This window comes from Dermacentor variabilis, chromosome 5 (genome assembly GCF_050947875.1).
Source record: "Dermacentor variabilis isolate Ectoservices chromosome 5, ASM5094787v1, whole genome shotgun sequence".
Classification (NCBI taxonomy): Eukaryota; Metazoa; Arthropoda; class Arachnida; order Ixodida; family Ixodidae; genus Dermacentor; species Dermacentor variabilis.
The window spans coordinates 42,718,430-42,734,571 of record NC_134572.1 but is presented as its reverse complement, the minus strand read 5'-3'; the positions used below and the strand labels follow the sequence as shown (position 1 = coordinate 42,734,571).

Genomic DNA, 16,142 nt, shown 5'->3' with positions numbered 1-16,142 from the left:
GCCTCAAATCTAAGGCATCACCAAGAAATCCGACTGTCAAAAAAAAAAAAGAAGGGGAGGGTTCCCTTGAATGTAAGTCGAACGAGTGATAAAAACAGCAAGTTAAAAAAATAGCTTACTTTATTGGCTAAGACGCAACTCGCGAATCGTTTACATCACTGCGCTAATCATCGTAAGCTTATTCTTGAGTCAGTGGTTCGTTGTCGTCGAATGCATTTACGTGAATTGGTTGCTCGAATATTTCTTCCTCTACATTTCACTGCGATTAACTTCGCCCTGAGTGATGGAAGTTAGGCATTTCCTGAAATTTCGCTAGCATAAGTTTAGCAGCAATGATCTTCCCCACGCCCACTCAAGATTCCGTGAGTACACCTAGCGACTAATGTTACCGATCTCGAAAAGACGCCTTCAATAAAAATATCCTCTCACTATTCTGAATTCTGAATTCTGAATTCTGAATTCTGAATGAGATCGAAATGGTATGCATGTTAATGTCCATTTTGACGCCACTCGGGAATTCGAATAAAATATGGAGCTGGCAACGTGAGCCGAAATTCGATCAAGTTCTTCTTCCACTCAACAAAAACAAATGCAGGTGATGTACCCGCCAGCACTGCCTGGAGCATAAAGTTGATTTACACTGCGTAATATGCAGCAGACCACGTATTTCACGCGGAAAATCGTAACGCATGCGAACAGGCACATGACGAGAGTGCGCGGCACGCAAAACTGAGCAAGCTGTTTTTTCCATCACTATGCCCCAGAATTATACCTACGGACGGTGCAACCAAACGAAGCTCCTCTGTACGCTAGTTAATGCGACAGCATTCTGCAGGACACTCACTGGGCTTTCGTTCGTGACACCGGCACAAAATTCTCAACGTGTCGACCTCGGGGTGTAATCGTATCATGTCGTCATACTTGTCCTCGCAAATATTTCGGGGCGACACAATTAACAACAAATACAAAATAAAATAAAGCTGACGTTCAATAAAGAAAATCATGCGCCCAACTGCAGTCGTTGCATTGTTGTGTTACTGATGGGCTTCGAGTGTGGTGCGTAATAGCCACTGTGGTAGAGGCATATATAGATGATGCATCGCAAGTAAACAGAATCAGTAGATCACAAAGTCGTGAGCAGTAGGTAGGCGGCGTCAGAAAACAAAGGTAGTAAGCGGGCAACATCAGCCGAGCATAAGGTCGTAATACTTCAAGAATAATCATAGGAGGGATTTCATGTAGATCTCAACGGTAATCACCGCATGATAGGACGCCATATTGCTATATCATTACAATCACTCATTTCCAGTACAGAGTTCAAGAGCTTTGTATTTTGCGACACTGCACGAAAAAAAAATTACGAAACTACGAGCGGCCATAGCAATAGCCAGAGTAGTTTCCTGAAATTAATGCTCTAAGAAGTAACCACCAGACAAGAGTTCTTTTAACACAAGGCTGTTGGATGTTCATTAAGAGATGGTACCTTGAATGTCCATTTCTCTCGGTTGGTAACACTTACCAGTAGGTTACAAACTGTGCAACTCGTCATGAGAGTAGTCCTAAAGTAGATGCAGAAGCAGCTGCAGCAGCGTCCCCTGATTGTGTCATCTACTTCTCGTAAGAATTGACGTTACTTCCCATAGCAAGGTTGCCAGTCTCGTTGATTCTTTAGCGAATATTTTTGCAGCGTAAACGTACATAAGTATGTCCGTATTGTCTTCATGTGCTTATCTTACTTAAGCAATAGGCTGTGTGTGTCCACACGCAACGCATATGTAGAAGACCAATGCATGCTCATGTTTCTAGTGCACGTATTGTTATAGGAAGTCATTTTCTTTGACCGCGCAAGTACGCAGTCAATTTGAGCCAAGAGCTCATTTTATGAAGTATAGGACATGTCTAGTTGTCTGGCATAGCTCCTGCCAGCTGAACCTGCCTATCTGTCTCTGCCACACACAGGACGTGGATATCGCGCTGGGCGGACTGAGCGTTTTCTACTCCCGGTTCCTGTTCATCGACTTCGTCTACCCGTACATAACGGACGTGTTTGCTTTCGTTTCCAAGGCGCCCACACCGATCCCGCTCACGCAAGCCATCATCTACCCTTTCCAGCAACAGGCAAGAGACAGCGCATGCCTTTAGACAAATCACGCTACTAAGGTACACAACCCTGCTCTGTTCGCGCAATTCCTTCCGCGCAAGTAAGAGAGCTTTTGATTACGACAACGCTTAAAACTTTTATCCATTGCATATAACCAAACTATATATTTACAACTAAACACTTTTGCTTATAAGTATTGCCTTCTCGACTAATACAATCGCGCCGACTACAATAACCAGATAAAAGGCGGCGTCATGGCTCATTGTTATGCCACGTCTACTGTTTTTTGTTTGCAATCGTTTGATCATTCGGTGTTATCAGTAAGTTGTAATAAATTATTCGCCTTCAGGGCTAGCACAACGGACGGAATATACCTGTTGAAGCGAAACGTGAGCCACAAGAACGAACGAAAAAGGTGTAGCGCACTACTACGAGCCTCAATGGTCCGGTCACAAAAGACGACGACGGCACGCCCAGCACCCCTGACGGTGCGCGAGCAGTGGAGTCAGTGGAGCCACGCCGCTCTGCACTACGCAGGGATACCTCACTGATGATATATATAGGATGTATGTTCGGCCAATATTAGAATTCTGCCGGCAATATTTTCGGGAGGTCCCGCCTACAAAATTAAACTTCTCATACTTTCAGAAAGGGAAGCTCGGGCTACCTAGATTTGTTGCCAACACTGTTTTGTATCAGTAAGCTGATATACCGACCCTAGATTGTAGATTCCGCATGCTTACGGTTCAGACATTTTTAAAAATTTAGGATTTTGTAAAAGACGAACGCAATATGTATTTATCACTGAACTGTCTGAGTTTTTTTAAGTATCGTGGTCAAGATTACACAGCCCTCAGGTAATATTTGTGCAAGCACAGTTACAAAAATTGGATGCGCCTATAAGCCAAGTTTGCCATTCAAATGATGCCTTACCAGACCTCAAAATTGAGTTCGCGGACATATTTCCAAATCATGTTAAACTATTACCAAGCACATTTAATTAATACCTTACACGACCATCTACATTAGCTAGTCACGGAAAATGTAATAGCTACTGACGCTTCTGTGTGTAATGAGAAGGCTGGAGTGGGGATCTTCTCCGAATCTCTTCAATGATTTTACTCCCTTCGCCTTCCCGACTTCACATCCATATATTCGGCAAAATTATTAGCGATTATATTAGCATTACGAAAGCTACACCAAAATGACCCATTAGCTGTTATCGTGAGCGACTCGCTATCTGTATGCACAGCACTTACTGCATCTTCAAATTCGAGAACCCAACGAACATTTTGTTCGATGGTACCTCCGTAGTCACGGAAAGTATGTTTGCTTTGGGTACCGGGGCATCGTGGGTTCCACTTGAACGACATGGCTGATTCACTCGCACGAGGCCCTATATCTGTTTTGCCAACATCAGCTTATGTCACCGCGGATGGGTACAGAAATTTCTCTATATCGCAAAATTCTGCAATATCCATGCTAACACCATCTTCTGAATTCCACCATCTTGGCTTCCCATGGAATAATAATTGGTGTCCTTCAAGGCCATCGGAAGTTTTCTTTATAAAATTGAGATGTCGTATACCGCCTCTAAATTTTTACTTACACAAGTCTGGTCTCGCTATGTCCCCTCTATGTTCTTTTTGCAATGCACCTGAATCCATCGATCATTACTTTGTCTCGTGCTGCAGATTTTCTAAACAAAGAAAACTCTTAGAAAGCTCATTTAGCAAACTTGGGCTGTCGCTAACCTCGTCAACCATTCTTTCTTTTGGGGCGATTTCACCGGGATTCAGCCCCAGGAAAGCTTTTCTTGCAGTTTACAATTTTATTAGAGAGACAAAAAGACTACCTTGCTGAATTTCTAAAATCATCAATTATTTCTAAAATTTCATTTCATTATGTTAACTCACTTTATCAAAATTGTTAACAATATATTCATTAAGCTTCTAAATTACCTTTCTTTAGGCCCACGCTCTACTATTCAAATCTAGTTTTGCTTTAATTCTAAACATACGGGAAACCACCTGCTTCTTGGCCAATTCCCCATAGTGGGTATGCGCCAGTGTTTGGGAGGCAAGATAAGTCGGCAGAATCAGGCTTCCGCCTGATTGAGCGGGCTGGGCTTAAATATAATTTGTAGGCGCCAGGCGCCAGCGTTTGTCTGGTTTTTTCTTCACCCACAAATTCGTGATTCCAAACTTCGCGTCATCGCTCTCAGCTCCCTGTGCCTCAGCTGCTTCGCTGGGCCTACCACCACAAGGAGTTCGAGCCACGCTGTCTTCGCAGTCCGTCTTGTATCCAGTCAGCCATGGTCTCGGATTCTCCCAAATCAAATACTGCCGTCAGTGCCACTACCCCGCGATCTCGAGGCCTCCGCTCTCAAGCTCCCGGTGTTCTGATCGTCAGACTCGGAACTTTGGTTCAATACCATCGAACCGTTGTTCCGTCGCCACCACCTCAGTTCGCAGTTGACCGTGTTCGGTGACGTCATTGGAGCGCTTCCTCATTGCGACCTGCCCCTCGTTAGTGATACGTCGACCGGATGTCCGCGTCCTTACGTGTCTCGCCCGTACCGTCGGGCGGTCTTTGATGCCCGCTATTCTTTGGCTCATCCTGGCATTCGCGCAACACAGCGACTCGTCCCTTCTCGTTATGTGTGGTCCAGTATAAACGTAGACGTTCGTCGCTGGTCACGCGCGTGCCTCAGCTGCCAACAGATTAAAGTGCACCGCCACACTGCAACTCCTATTGGCGTATTTCTGTCCCCGGACGTCCGCTTCAGCCCTCTGCACGTCGATATTGTTGGCCCCCTTCCTCCCTGCGGGAACCACCGCTACCTGTTAACCTGCATTGACAGGTTCACCAGATGGCCTGAAGCGATGCCCCTCCTGGACATAACGGCGGAGCCGATAGCTCGAGCACTCATCACACTCTGGATTAGCCGCTACGGTGTCCCCTCCACCATTACGACTGACCGTAGTCGTCAATTGAACTCAACATTCCGCCAATCTATCTCGGCTACTCGGCGTCAATCATGTCAAGACTACCTCTTACCACCCGATATCCAATGGGATCATCGAACGTTTTCACCGCCAACTGAAAGCTTCACTCATGGCTTTGACTTTTCTTTCATCATGGATCGAGCGCCTTCCTTTCGTTAGGCTTGGTATCCGCGCCGTTCCTCGCAGTGAATCTTCCACCAGCGCCGCCGAGCTTGCGTTTGGCACCACTCTACGAGTCCCTGGCGAATTCTTCGACGACTCGCCCACCGTCCCTGCTGACGCTTCCGACTACGCCTACCGTCTACGCAGCGCTATGCATATTGTCGTCGTTGAATGGAGTTGAATAAACAGTTGTAAGTTTGCGCTTGCCCAGGTGTCGTGTGTTTCCTTTCGCCGTTCGTTCGAGTGGCTCACTAGCGAGTCGGTCTTCCAAGATGCATAACCAACTAGCCCCAGCCTTAGCTCATCTAGGAAAAACTGCCTTCCACAGAAGCGCCTGTCAACACTGTACAGTGAGAACTGCAAGCAGTGGAAGCTTTATCATTCTAAATAGCACTTTAATACGCTAGCAGTCTTAAAAGGACGACAACAAATATACGGCTGAACCGCTCAACTATACTGCGGTCTGCACAAATGCGCAGGTATGGATGGCGCTATTCGCCTCGCTGCTCGTGGCTTGGGCAGGCGTGGTCGTACTGCGCCGCTGGACACCGCGGGAAAAGCTGGTCGGCGACGCACCTGATATTTGGCTTCTGCTGGCCACGCTCATTCGCCAAAGTGAGCAACCTCTCTTTTCTTGCGTCTTCGGAACACTTGTCTTTAATTCTGGTCACCGGGCGCCATACTTCAAACAAGCGTGACTTATTGAGCCGGTCATGTAATGCTGCCGCATGAAACTAAAGCAGCAACGCATGGAATCCACTTTTATTTTTAAAAATTCCGAGTGCAGTAAGAGGGTCGGCCTTCGTTTGAATTGGCATCTGAGACCACGCGCAGTGTTATGATCGAAATCATTGGTTCGCGAGGCCGGTCCTCGATGCGCCTTATAACCAAGCAGACCAGGAAAAAGGCAGGGGTGAAATATGCATGCAAAGGCTATAGGTTTGTTTATCTTACCTGCATGGAAGCAAGTTAGACAAGAAGGAATCATAGCTTTATAGCTGATCCCGGATCGCGGTGTTAGGGTGGTAGGCCACATTGAAAAGTCAACTAGAAAACTGATGTTTTTTTTTTTTTTACATTTTATGCCTGCCCAAACATTCAGCAGCACGTTGCGAAAAGTTATCTTCCTATAATTATTAGTTTAGGAGTTACAGTGAGTTTTCCAACCCATACCCTCGTTTAGCGAAGCCGAAAATCAGTACTATTTCTTTTATATAAACCTTACCCAAAATGCCTCTTTCATTTTTTGTCGCCGAGCAGCCACACGAACAAAAAGAGACTCTAGTGCATCTCATGGGGGCTCCACCTGCGAATCTGGTGCATTTAGGCCTCTGTGTAGTTTCTGACACTTTTCACATGGTTTGAAGATTTGTTTACGTTTTTCTCAAAACAGGATTTTGCTACTTGTCACGTTAGGCAAGGTTTGATAACTTTCTTAAATAAATATTTTGATACGAAATTTTGCGCGCTCGTTCCTCACATAGCGATGTGTGCGACGAACTAGAACAAAAGAAATTGATGCAATATATTTGCATTTACAGCTCATTTTGCAAATAACTTTGGTCTAAATTGGTAATTTTTCTCACTTTGTTTAGTTTTCGGACAGTAGTTTAATATTGATCATATTTTATTTATCCTAGTTTATTGCACATATTCCCCACTTAGCTATACAAATGTCAAAGCTTTACTCAATTGAGCAATTTTTTAATTACTTATCACTGCTGGCGCGACTAGCACTTTTACCACATTTTATGACAAAAAATACCTGCCGAAAGATAAAATTAACCATTTCCTTCACTTTAAATAGTTGAATAAGCTAAATAAGACATGTTAATTCAGAAATTAGAAAGTCTTTCTTTTTTTTAATCCTGGCTTCCGAATTATATAGAAAAAATTGCGTGGCCTACCGCCTCAAGGCTTTCCGAGCACCCCATGGAATCCATGAGTTAAAGAACACACCGTCTAAACATCATCCAATCAGGTGGCCCTCTTTTGCTCTCCAACCCTATCTCAGAACGTCGCCAGACCCTTCGGGAGCTTGTCTCATAGTCCCATCCACACAAACGCACACGCAGGCATCCGCACGCACACACGCACATTCTTTCTCTTTATCTCTTTTGGCTTGGCGGCAGGAGTAATGCGAAAGGGTAAGCAACCTCGTATAAGCACTCGACCATATCGCCGACGGTTTGCTGTCGGTGCCAGGACGCATTGCTCATCGGCTTCAAGCTTGAGATATTTAATCGCGGCCGGCATTCTCAGAAACAGCAAAGATCATCTCCAGATTCGTTATACCTGGGCACGCTGCTGCGTTTGCGCACTTCCCTTTCCGCGAGCTGGGTGCTGACCCTAGCCCATAGCAGGCATTCTCCGGTCGGCGGGAGCGTCTAAGAAATTGCGAGCCGGTAGGACGGGGCTCCTTTGGGCCATGAATACGATGACGAAGAGAATGTACAGTGAGATCAGCTTACGTCTGACCGTATAATCGCGACAGCGGTACCTGCGCATTGCATTTTCTCAAAGATCATGGTCCATGCAATTAGCTTGCCCCTTGCTTCGCGAGCCTCTTCCAACGTTGGCGTAGGTGGTATGGAAGATTTGGCGCCGATCGAACGTGACCCCACGTTGCAGTCTATCTAGACGACGATGCGAATTCGTGAGAAATCTGTTTCTTGTAGTTCGGGTTTAATGGGCGCAGCGTTGCGAGATTCCATGTGTGGTGTAGCCGTAAATGTGTGGTGTAGCCAGTGTATGGTATACAACCAGGATCCATCTGGTTAAACTCTTCGCGTTTCCCTTGTCACTTGTCTTTTCTCTCTATCTGTCTGTCTTGCTCTCTCTGTCATTGAAGCAATGGTTAAACGAAAACCTATGCACACACAGGTGACTGGGGCAGCGAGTTCCGGACGCTGAGCTTCCGCTGCCTGCTCACGGCGTGGCTCATATTGTCGGTGGTGGCGTCCAACTCATACAGCTGCCTGCTGCTGTCCTTTATGAGCGTACCGGCCTTCTCGCCGCGCGTCGACACGTCCGAGCGGTTGCAAGAGGCCATCCTGGCCGGGAAGTACACGGCGGGGACATCTAACGGCACCGCACAGTATACACTCATCATGGTACGCTACTGGGAATAATAACCATACCTGAGAGCTCGGTCACACAAGCATGTCATTCGTGTTTCAAATACGGAAGAAATGACTGCGTGCCACGATAACGCAGACCGCAGTTCAGAGACGTTATGGCAAAACGCGAGGGTCATAAAATTAAGAAAATGGAGTTTATCCATCACTATAAAATTTCTTGGAGGACGATTACCTTGCTATTTGATAAACCTCCGTAAGCTTATTGCACCAAAGGCAGAAAGAAAAAAAATGCAGTAGATCCAACGAGTTGCAATGTGCGTACAGTGAAGCTTTGTGTGAGTGCATTAAAAGCCGAAACAGAAGTGCACGAACACACGCACGCACATAAGCGCGGGAGCACACAAATTATACCGACCCTTTCGTTAAGCGGAGTTTCAGAATACCAGCGAGTACGACGGACGCCTTGAAAGCATCATGGTTTCAGAGGCAGCATGCGCATATGTACGTAGCGCAATTCGAATCAATTGTATTCGCAAGAAGCGTTTGCTCCCTCATTAGTGTGCAGCCGCTGAAGCGCGAAAGAGAGCTCTCTGGTTCCTTTTCTTTGTTTCACCGCACGGCCGGCGGCGCCGCTGCCGACGCTGCCGCGGATGCGAATGCCATCTGGTGGTGCTGCAAGAAACCCAGCGGCCCGCACGGCGCGCGTGCCCCGCTGTGATTGGTTGGCCTGTACTATGCGGCAAGGAAACAGCCCGGCCACAGGCACGGTCACGAAACCCATCGAGGTTTGCAAATAAAAGCTTCGCTTTTAATATATACGCCAATCATTCTCTTTTTGAAAAGCTTGAAACAAGCCCATCGAAGTGCACACAGTGGCCGCCTTCGCAGCGCTCAGCCTGATGGTCACCTTTTTCAGAGCGAACGTCAAAAATCTGATCGAGGCTGATTCCAGTTTGTTGTGCGCGATGCAGCATGGCGCAACCAGGCGTTCACGCTCCTTGGCATGCGTAAGAGCGTAAGAGCGGATGCACTCCGAGTGGGATTAACTCGGTCCTCTTGTGTTCACCGCCAGATGGCACACGTAGGATAGCTACTGTATCCTTCAAGCAACTAGAAATTTTACATTTCGGTTCTCTTCTGACAAAATCTGAGTTCAGTCTAGTAGGTAAACTTTATCTGCCCTCTAGAACAATACATTTGCCATTGGACGTTTGTAGCGTCACGATTAGAAGTAATCTTACTGGGACAATATTCTGTTCGTCTCTATTACTCGACTTTCACGCAAAGAGTACAATACCAGCCTTGCAATTTCGAAGTACCTGGTTAGATCCCAGCAACTATCAGGAGCTGGGATCACCGTTTATCGCATTCCGCCGAGATATTTGATTGCAAGTACATGGAACATGTTCTTACTGCAGACAGACACGCAACTTATTCAAAGTCTGTGCAAAGTTTCTTGTACTACACAGCGCAAATGTATTTGATCACCAATAAGGATAAAATCAACTGGGGCTTGCTATATGTGATTCTGACTTTCTGTGAAGGACGTCTGGTTGTCACTTCTGGGACGCATGATACTTGGTGTTGCTTCAAGTAGTCCGAAATTCAACTCATTGCCCGATCACAATGCTTTGTATACCTGTGTAAGTGTGCAGCAGTCAGGTAAGACACTATTTATTCCTTTTGGCCAACGACACCATAGCGTACCAAATAAGTGAGTCGTTCATGGAAGGAGGTTAGCAGTGCATGTAAACTACTATGACAAAGATAGCAACAGGACGAGCACTGACTTCCAACTACATGACTGTGTGTATAGCTATAAAAAAAGCATACGCGTACGACCAACCAGATGCAAGAAAACAGATATAACTATACAAGCAGAACCAGCAAATAATATTTGATCTTTGTGTATGTTACCTGGCTTTTACATGTGATATTAAAAATAGCAGCTCTTTCGTTGATAAAGAAACTGAGCAAACGCTGAAACGTGAAAGCCGTGTAACATAGACAACGATCTCATTTTGTTTGTCTGCTTGCTTCCTTGCATGCTTGCTGGTTCTGCTTGTATAATTACACGTGCTTTTTGCGTCTCGTGTTTCGTGCTTATTCTTGAGCCATAAATACCGTCATTCTGAAAAAAATATAAAAAACATTTGGAAGTAAGCGCTCGATCGTCCTGTCGCTTTCTTTGTGCTTGCGCTGCTATTATGTTACTGTGAGCTACAAATTAGCCCGAACGAACGCTTTACTGAGTCCCTCCGCAGGAGTCCAGCGAAGGCCCGCTAGCCACCGTTCGTGCCTGCATGGTGCGCTACCCGGACCGCCTGGTGCCGGACAAGCAGGAGGGCCTGGACAAGGCGATTCGCGAGAACTACGCCTACATCGACACGCAGCGCGGGCTGCGCGCGGCGCTGCACGACCGACAGGTCACGAGTATCGAGGTCTCCACGGGCCACGTCGGCACCACCATAATGTCGCTGGCCATGCACAAGACCTGTTTCTACCGGGACGCCTTCTCTACTGTGTAAGTGCGTGACACTGCCACAGGAATGGTTAACCTGGAACTACATTTAGGCCACCTTGCTCGGCCAAGTACTTCTTTTAGTAGCTTGGGAACGCGTATCACGGAGTACCAGACAGTCTAGAGTCGCGCAGAAATGCGAGAATGGTAACCTCCATCTAAGCCATGCTTAGTGTTTGTGGGAGTGCGATGTGTAGCTGCTGCACACGTACAAGGAGAGGTTGAGCAATTCAATACTGCCTTGGCTTTCCATTGTGTATATAGCACGGTTAGATTAAATGCTCCGCGCTGCAGACTTCCTTGCGTTTCGCAAGAAGCCCAGAATCATCATAGCTCGTCTTGAGCACTCCGGATGTAGAGTGCATTGATACTTTCCTGAGTTTGATTTCAAATACGAAGTAATTTTACTTTCTGAAAATTCAGCTTACCAAATTCTTTACATACGTAGCATCACTGAAAAGAGGCAGCACAAAGATGGAAGAAAATTTCGAATTATCTGGAGATAGGTACAATGTGTCACCAAATGGAAGTTCCACATCTGAGCGGCTAAATTATCTCAGCCCAAGGAGCACGGTGCACCATTTCATATTCAGTATAATTTAGGAACAACCATTCGTTTCATAAGTTCGCCTAATAAGAACCATACCTGTCAAAAACCCCGGAGTAAGAGAACCCGTCACATGGCCACACGCTGGCGTCAACTGCAAGCACTCAAACTTTCATTTTTCACATCGTTTTTTTTTTTTTAGTACACTGGGTAGGTAATAAACAGTTTTGCAGCAAAAGTGTAATTAGAAGCGCCCTGAGAGGCATACATCACATCTCAAATGTAACTTTCACTAGTTGCCGATATGAAGTTTTATCTTGGCGTGTACTTGAAGTGTAGACACAATCCTTCGAGGGAATAATACAGTGTTCTTTTTGTGTGGTACTGCTTCGTTTATGAAAGCATATGAAGCTTTAATTAGCAGCGGTACTAACAATAGGTGGTATCCAGTGGTATTTCATAATGAAACACCGTCGGCTTCTAATGCAATAACCGTATATACTGCACGATTAAAAATAGGACGACAGTGGTGGCCAACTGCAATAAGAATGCATTTCGTGCTTGCACTATACTTCAAGGTACGAAATGCGTTGCCACTTGTTACCCAAATCTTGCTCTCTTATGTCGTCATTCTAAGGGCTCTATTTGCAGCTTCTGTTAAAATAAAGGCAGAGTATACGAGTACCACGTCAATCTTCTGTCGGTTCACGCACTCGAACGTGGCGTCATGAAAAATTAACGTAAATTTATATTTGTATGCGGGTTCGTTTGAATGCAGCTGAACTGACGCCCTGGGTCGGCATCTTAGCACGTACTCATGACATATCTTCGTACTGTCATGCAGCTCAAGGCGGCTTGTTGAGTCTGGTCACTTTCTCAAGTGGGAACGCGAAGATCAGCCCGTACGACCAAAGATGAAGCAGAACCACTTCAAGGCCATCGAGCTCTCGGATGTGTTCAGCCACGGCACAATACTGATCGCCGGCTACTGCTTGGCGCTCGTAGCCTTGGCCAGCGAATACGCGCGATTCCGATGTGAGTAGCGTCTTCGCAACAGCACAGCCGTGTATTACTGGGAAGTCGGTACTGGTACCCAGCCCCCCGTATTCGCAACCACGCCACCACTTGACGTCTCCCCTCCGCCGAGAAGAGGGCAGCCACGCCCTTTGACAATACTGTAATCGCTGCAACTCAGTAGCGCTATTCGTCCATGCGGAGTGGCTTGGGAGACGCTCCTTTACTTGAGTGTCTTCACGTAGACATTGGAAGTGTTGCATTACAAACTGATACTTACGATAATCATCAAAGTGTACTAGCGGAGCACATTTCACGCCAACCACGGCGCTGATCTCCGGTAGGAGGAGTAGACGAGGAGTGTCGGGTCGATGGACGTTCCTGCTTTCCCAGCGAAAGAGATAAGGACTTCAGGCAACGAGGGCATTGACTGTTGCAGCCGATGCTGACTATATATCTCACATTACGGCCCGACAAGTGGAATTAATACAAGTCTTTGTGGGTGAAAGGCTCAAGCATTATGCTGAGCGTGAAATGAAATTCAAGCAGCGAAATTAGGGTAACAAATGGCTGCGCACCCCAATTGACCTTTATTTGTTAAGCTATCACCGTTGCATGTGCAATGCCGATATGGTTAAGGGAGGGGCCGCAGTAGAGTGCACCGAATTTACTTCGACCAATTCAGATCCATCGAGCTGTTCTGAAGTCTTGTTAAAGCTGCACTGATATTGTTTGGTTGTTTTGCGGTGTCTCGTCGGCTACGGCTTTCTGTTGCTGAGCACAAGTTCGAGGGTTCGCTTCCTGACCACGAAAATCGCATAATGATGGCAGCCGTGGGCAGAACCTCTCCCATTAAAGGGGACACATTATTTTCAAATCATCTGCAAAATTTTCCCTTTGGCAACTGTACAATCACCTAGCTTTGCAACATACGAATCGTGGACGATGGTGCTGCCACCTGCGCAGTGCATGAATATAACCTCAAATGGCACATACAACCTGAGCACCAGTAAGCTGAGAGCTACCCACTAAAGTGTTTTGTTTAACAGTAGACCGCACTTAACATATTAAAAATTGAAGCGGACAAAATTTATTAGGAGTCCTCCCTTATACATTGAAACAGGAAGCGGGCGTTACCGCGTGAAGTGTTAGCTTTCTTGCGCGTAGTAATGCGTTGGCTCTCTGACTTCCTTCGCATGTGACATCCCAATTCAAAGTACGCAGTTTTTTTTTTCTTATCCAGAAGATGATGCTTTGAGTGCATGCCCTTCATCGGAGTGGCGACGCTAATATAAAAAAAAACTCACCAAAAATACGTTCGCCCTCGTTTTCCGTTCATATACAGGTGACGCAGAAACGTTTTGCGTGAGCATTGGCCGTCATGTTCGTTGCCCCAGCATTGTTTCGTTCTCTATTGCGGATGGAAGATGAAAGCGACCGTAACTCACCGGCGTGGCATTAGTGTCGCGAGAAGTAAAAACTGCAGCATGACTAACGGCGAGACTTGTTTTCGAAACACACTAGCTGGTGTGCAGACGGCATTTTCTCAACTGCCGTGCTTACGTGGCTTGTGCGGGGGTCGCTGAGCCTGTCAGAAAGCGCTATGAAGCACAACTTCTTCAAAGGCTATCCACTTTCTTTTATCATGTCTTGCTGTTACTATGCCCTTGCGGAGGTAGGTTTGTATCAATGCACCGTTAAAATACAGCTACCGAGGTGCCGACGGTACTAGATAAGCGCAAAACTTTATTCCCACAGCAGAAAGCTTAACTTTAGCACAAGAAAATAAATTATTTACGTTGCTTCAGTGGACCGCACACGACATGCGGTCGTTATGCCCCGAATATAGAGTCAAAACAGTCAAAGGAATCTTCATCACACTATGCCATAAGCGTTTTTCGCACAACGTTTGTTTTACACTGTCGTGTATGCAACTTACGGTTATTTCAAACTCAGTCAGGTCCGTAAATAACACCTGCTAAGCGAAACTTCATATCCCGAAATCTAGACTTAGTTTTCGTATCCGTTTATTGTTTCGCTCTCTCGCACTTCCTCTTGCAAAATACATTGTCAAAATAATCACTCCGTATTCTTCTGTTTACCTGTCCCTCTTGCAAAAGACAAGTCCCACAGAAGCATCAGCCAGGACCAACGGTGGCCCGCCGACAACGCACCGAAAGCAATCGCCTCTTGCATGATACGACCGCGACGTACGAAGAAAACGCAGCAGCAGCAGCGTCGGCAAAGCAGCAAGCGATCCTCGGCTACAGTGGCTGTAGCCGTTCCCACTCCGCTACCACCGCTGCCCCCTGTGAACCGGCCTCGGCGCTGGGAGACGCGGGTCGTGGGTCAGTCGGGATTCAAGCGCGTCTCCATAAATCTCGTCCAGCACGCGTTTCCCAAGATCGACTCGGTGGCGACGGCGGGCCTGCCGCTGGAAGTCAGCGCCGCCGGAGGCCAGGCGAGAAGAGACGAACGCTGCCCGCTACCGAACTTGCCGCCCGTGAGCACGTAGTCGGTCGGGGAGGCCGCAGTCGAAGCGCGCGCTCGGGCGAGTTCGTGATGATGCGCTTTCTCCCGCGCGCCATTAGTTGATGTGTAAGCTAATCAATGACGAGGGAAAGGTCAGCCTAATTGCATACAATATGCGAGCGCAAAATGTACAGGGGAGCTTGTACGCAAGGTAGGGCGGCGAAACAAGGTCGCAGGCAATAAAAGAAAGAAAGACAACCCGTTGAAACGTCGGATTGAGAGGCAACGATGGTTCGTTTATTTCGGCAAGACATGTGGCTGCGTGGAAGATGGAAATTTGAAGTACCGAACAGTGGGCGAAATGTTTCTGCGCGGAGCCACATTTCGACAAGAGGACGTGTCTTTTTGTCGCGGCCAAGGCAAGTCCCTTGTCGATACGTTGGCTCGAGGCTGGAGCTTCTAGCGGTTGCCCACTGTTATAAATTTATTTCTGCATCTATCATCAAAGAGAGAGAAAAGAACGAGAGAAGGCAGGGATGTTGAGCAGAAAAATGTCTGGTTCGCTCTACGCGGGGGAAAGATACAAGTCCGAGAAGATGCGTTGCTGCCCATCCGTCCCCTGTCATAGTAGCCACGTTCTGACAAGTATAAAATGCAAGAAAAAAAAGTTCCGCACGCTAGAATTTCGACACATACTTGATGAACATGGTCAAAGTTAATTCGGAACTCTATCTTCGCAACAAGGTTAGCCCCCGCCAGACAAAGTCATTTGTAAGCTCCGAGATTAGCCCCACTACTATATATACCAACAGGACGTGCGGAAATAAAAAACGCTTCACCAGCACATTCTTCCGTTCGTGTCCCCTAAGGCTTTATGAAAAGGACAGCGTAAACGTTAGCGCGTGCATTATCGTCCCCATTTATTTATTTATTTATTTATTTATTTATTTATTTATTTATTTGCAATAGTGCTGGTCTCCATTTTGGACTGTATAATCGTACAAAAAATGCGATACTTCTGATGCAGAAATAGGGCTCGATATGCGATAATATGGAGGTCACTCACTACGTTCACATACTATAGCATGCTGATGCAACAAATAACATGAAGCGTACATTTTATTTTCATTGCAGATTACTAAATTATGCACACCCTAGTGTAAAGATAACGAAAGTAAAGATTACTCGACACTCGAACTGACGCTTAACTGACACTCGAACCCTCGAATTTTATAAT

The 16,142-nt window shown here is 46.5% G+C and overlaps 1 protein-coding gene across 1 annotated transcript; it reads left to right on the top strand.

The window, feature by feature from the left end:
* Positions 1 to 332: 332 nt before the first annotated feature.
* LOC142583507 (glutamate receptor ionotropic, kainate 4-like) lies at positions 333 to 14,948 on the top strand. The gene is made up of 7 exons (XM_075693995.1): positions 333 to 362; positions 1,960 to 2,118; positions 5,751 to 5,886; positions 8,155 to 8,384; positions 10,616 to 10,875; positions 12,264 to 12,454; positions 14,554 to 14,948. Exons 1-7 carry the CDS (start codon positions 333 to 335, stop codon positions 14,946 to 14,948), a joined length of 1,401 nt encoding a protein of 466 aa, XP_075550110.1.
* The last annotated feature ends 1,194 nt before the right edge of the window (positions 14,949 to 16,142 follow it).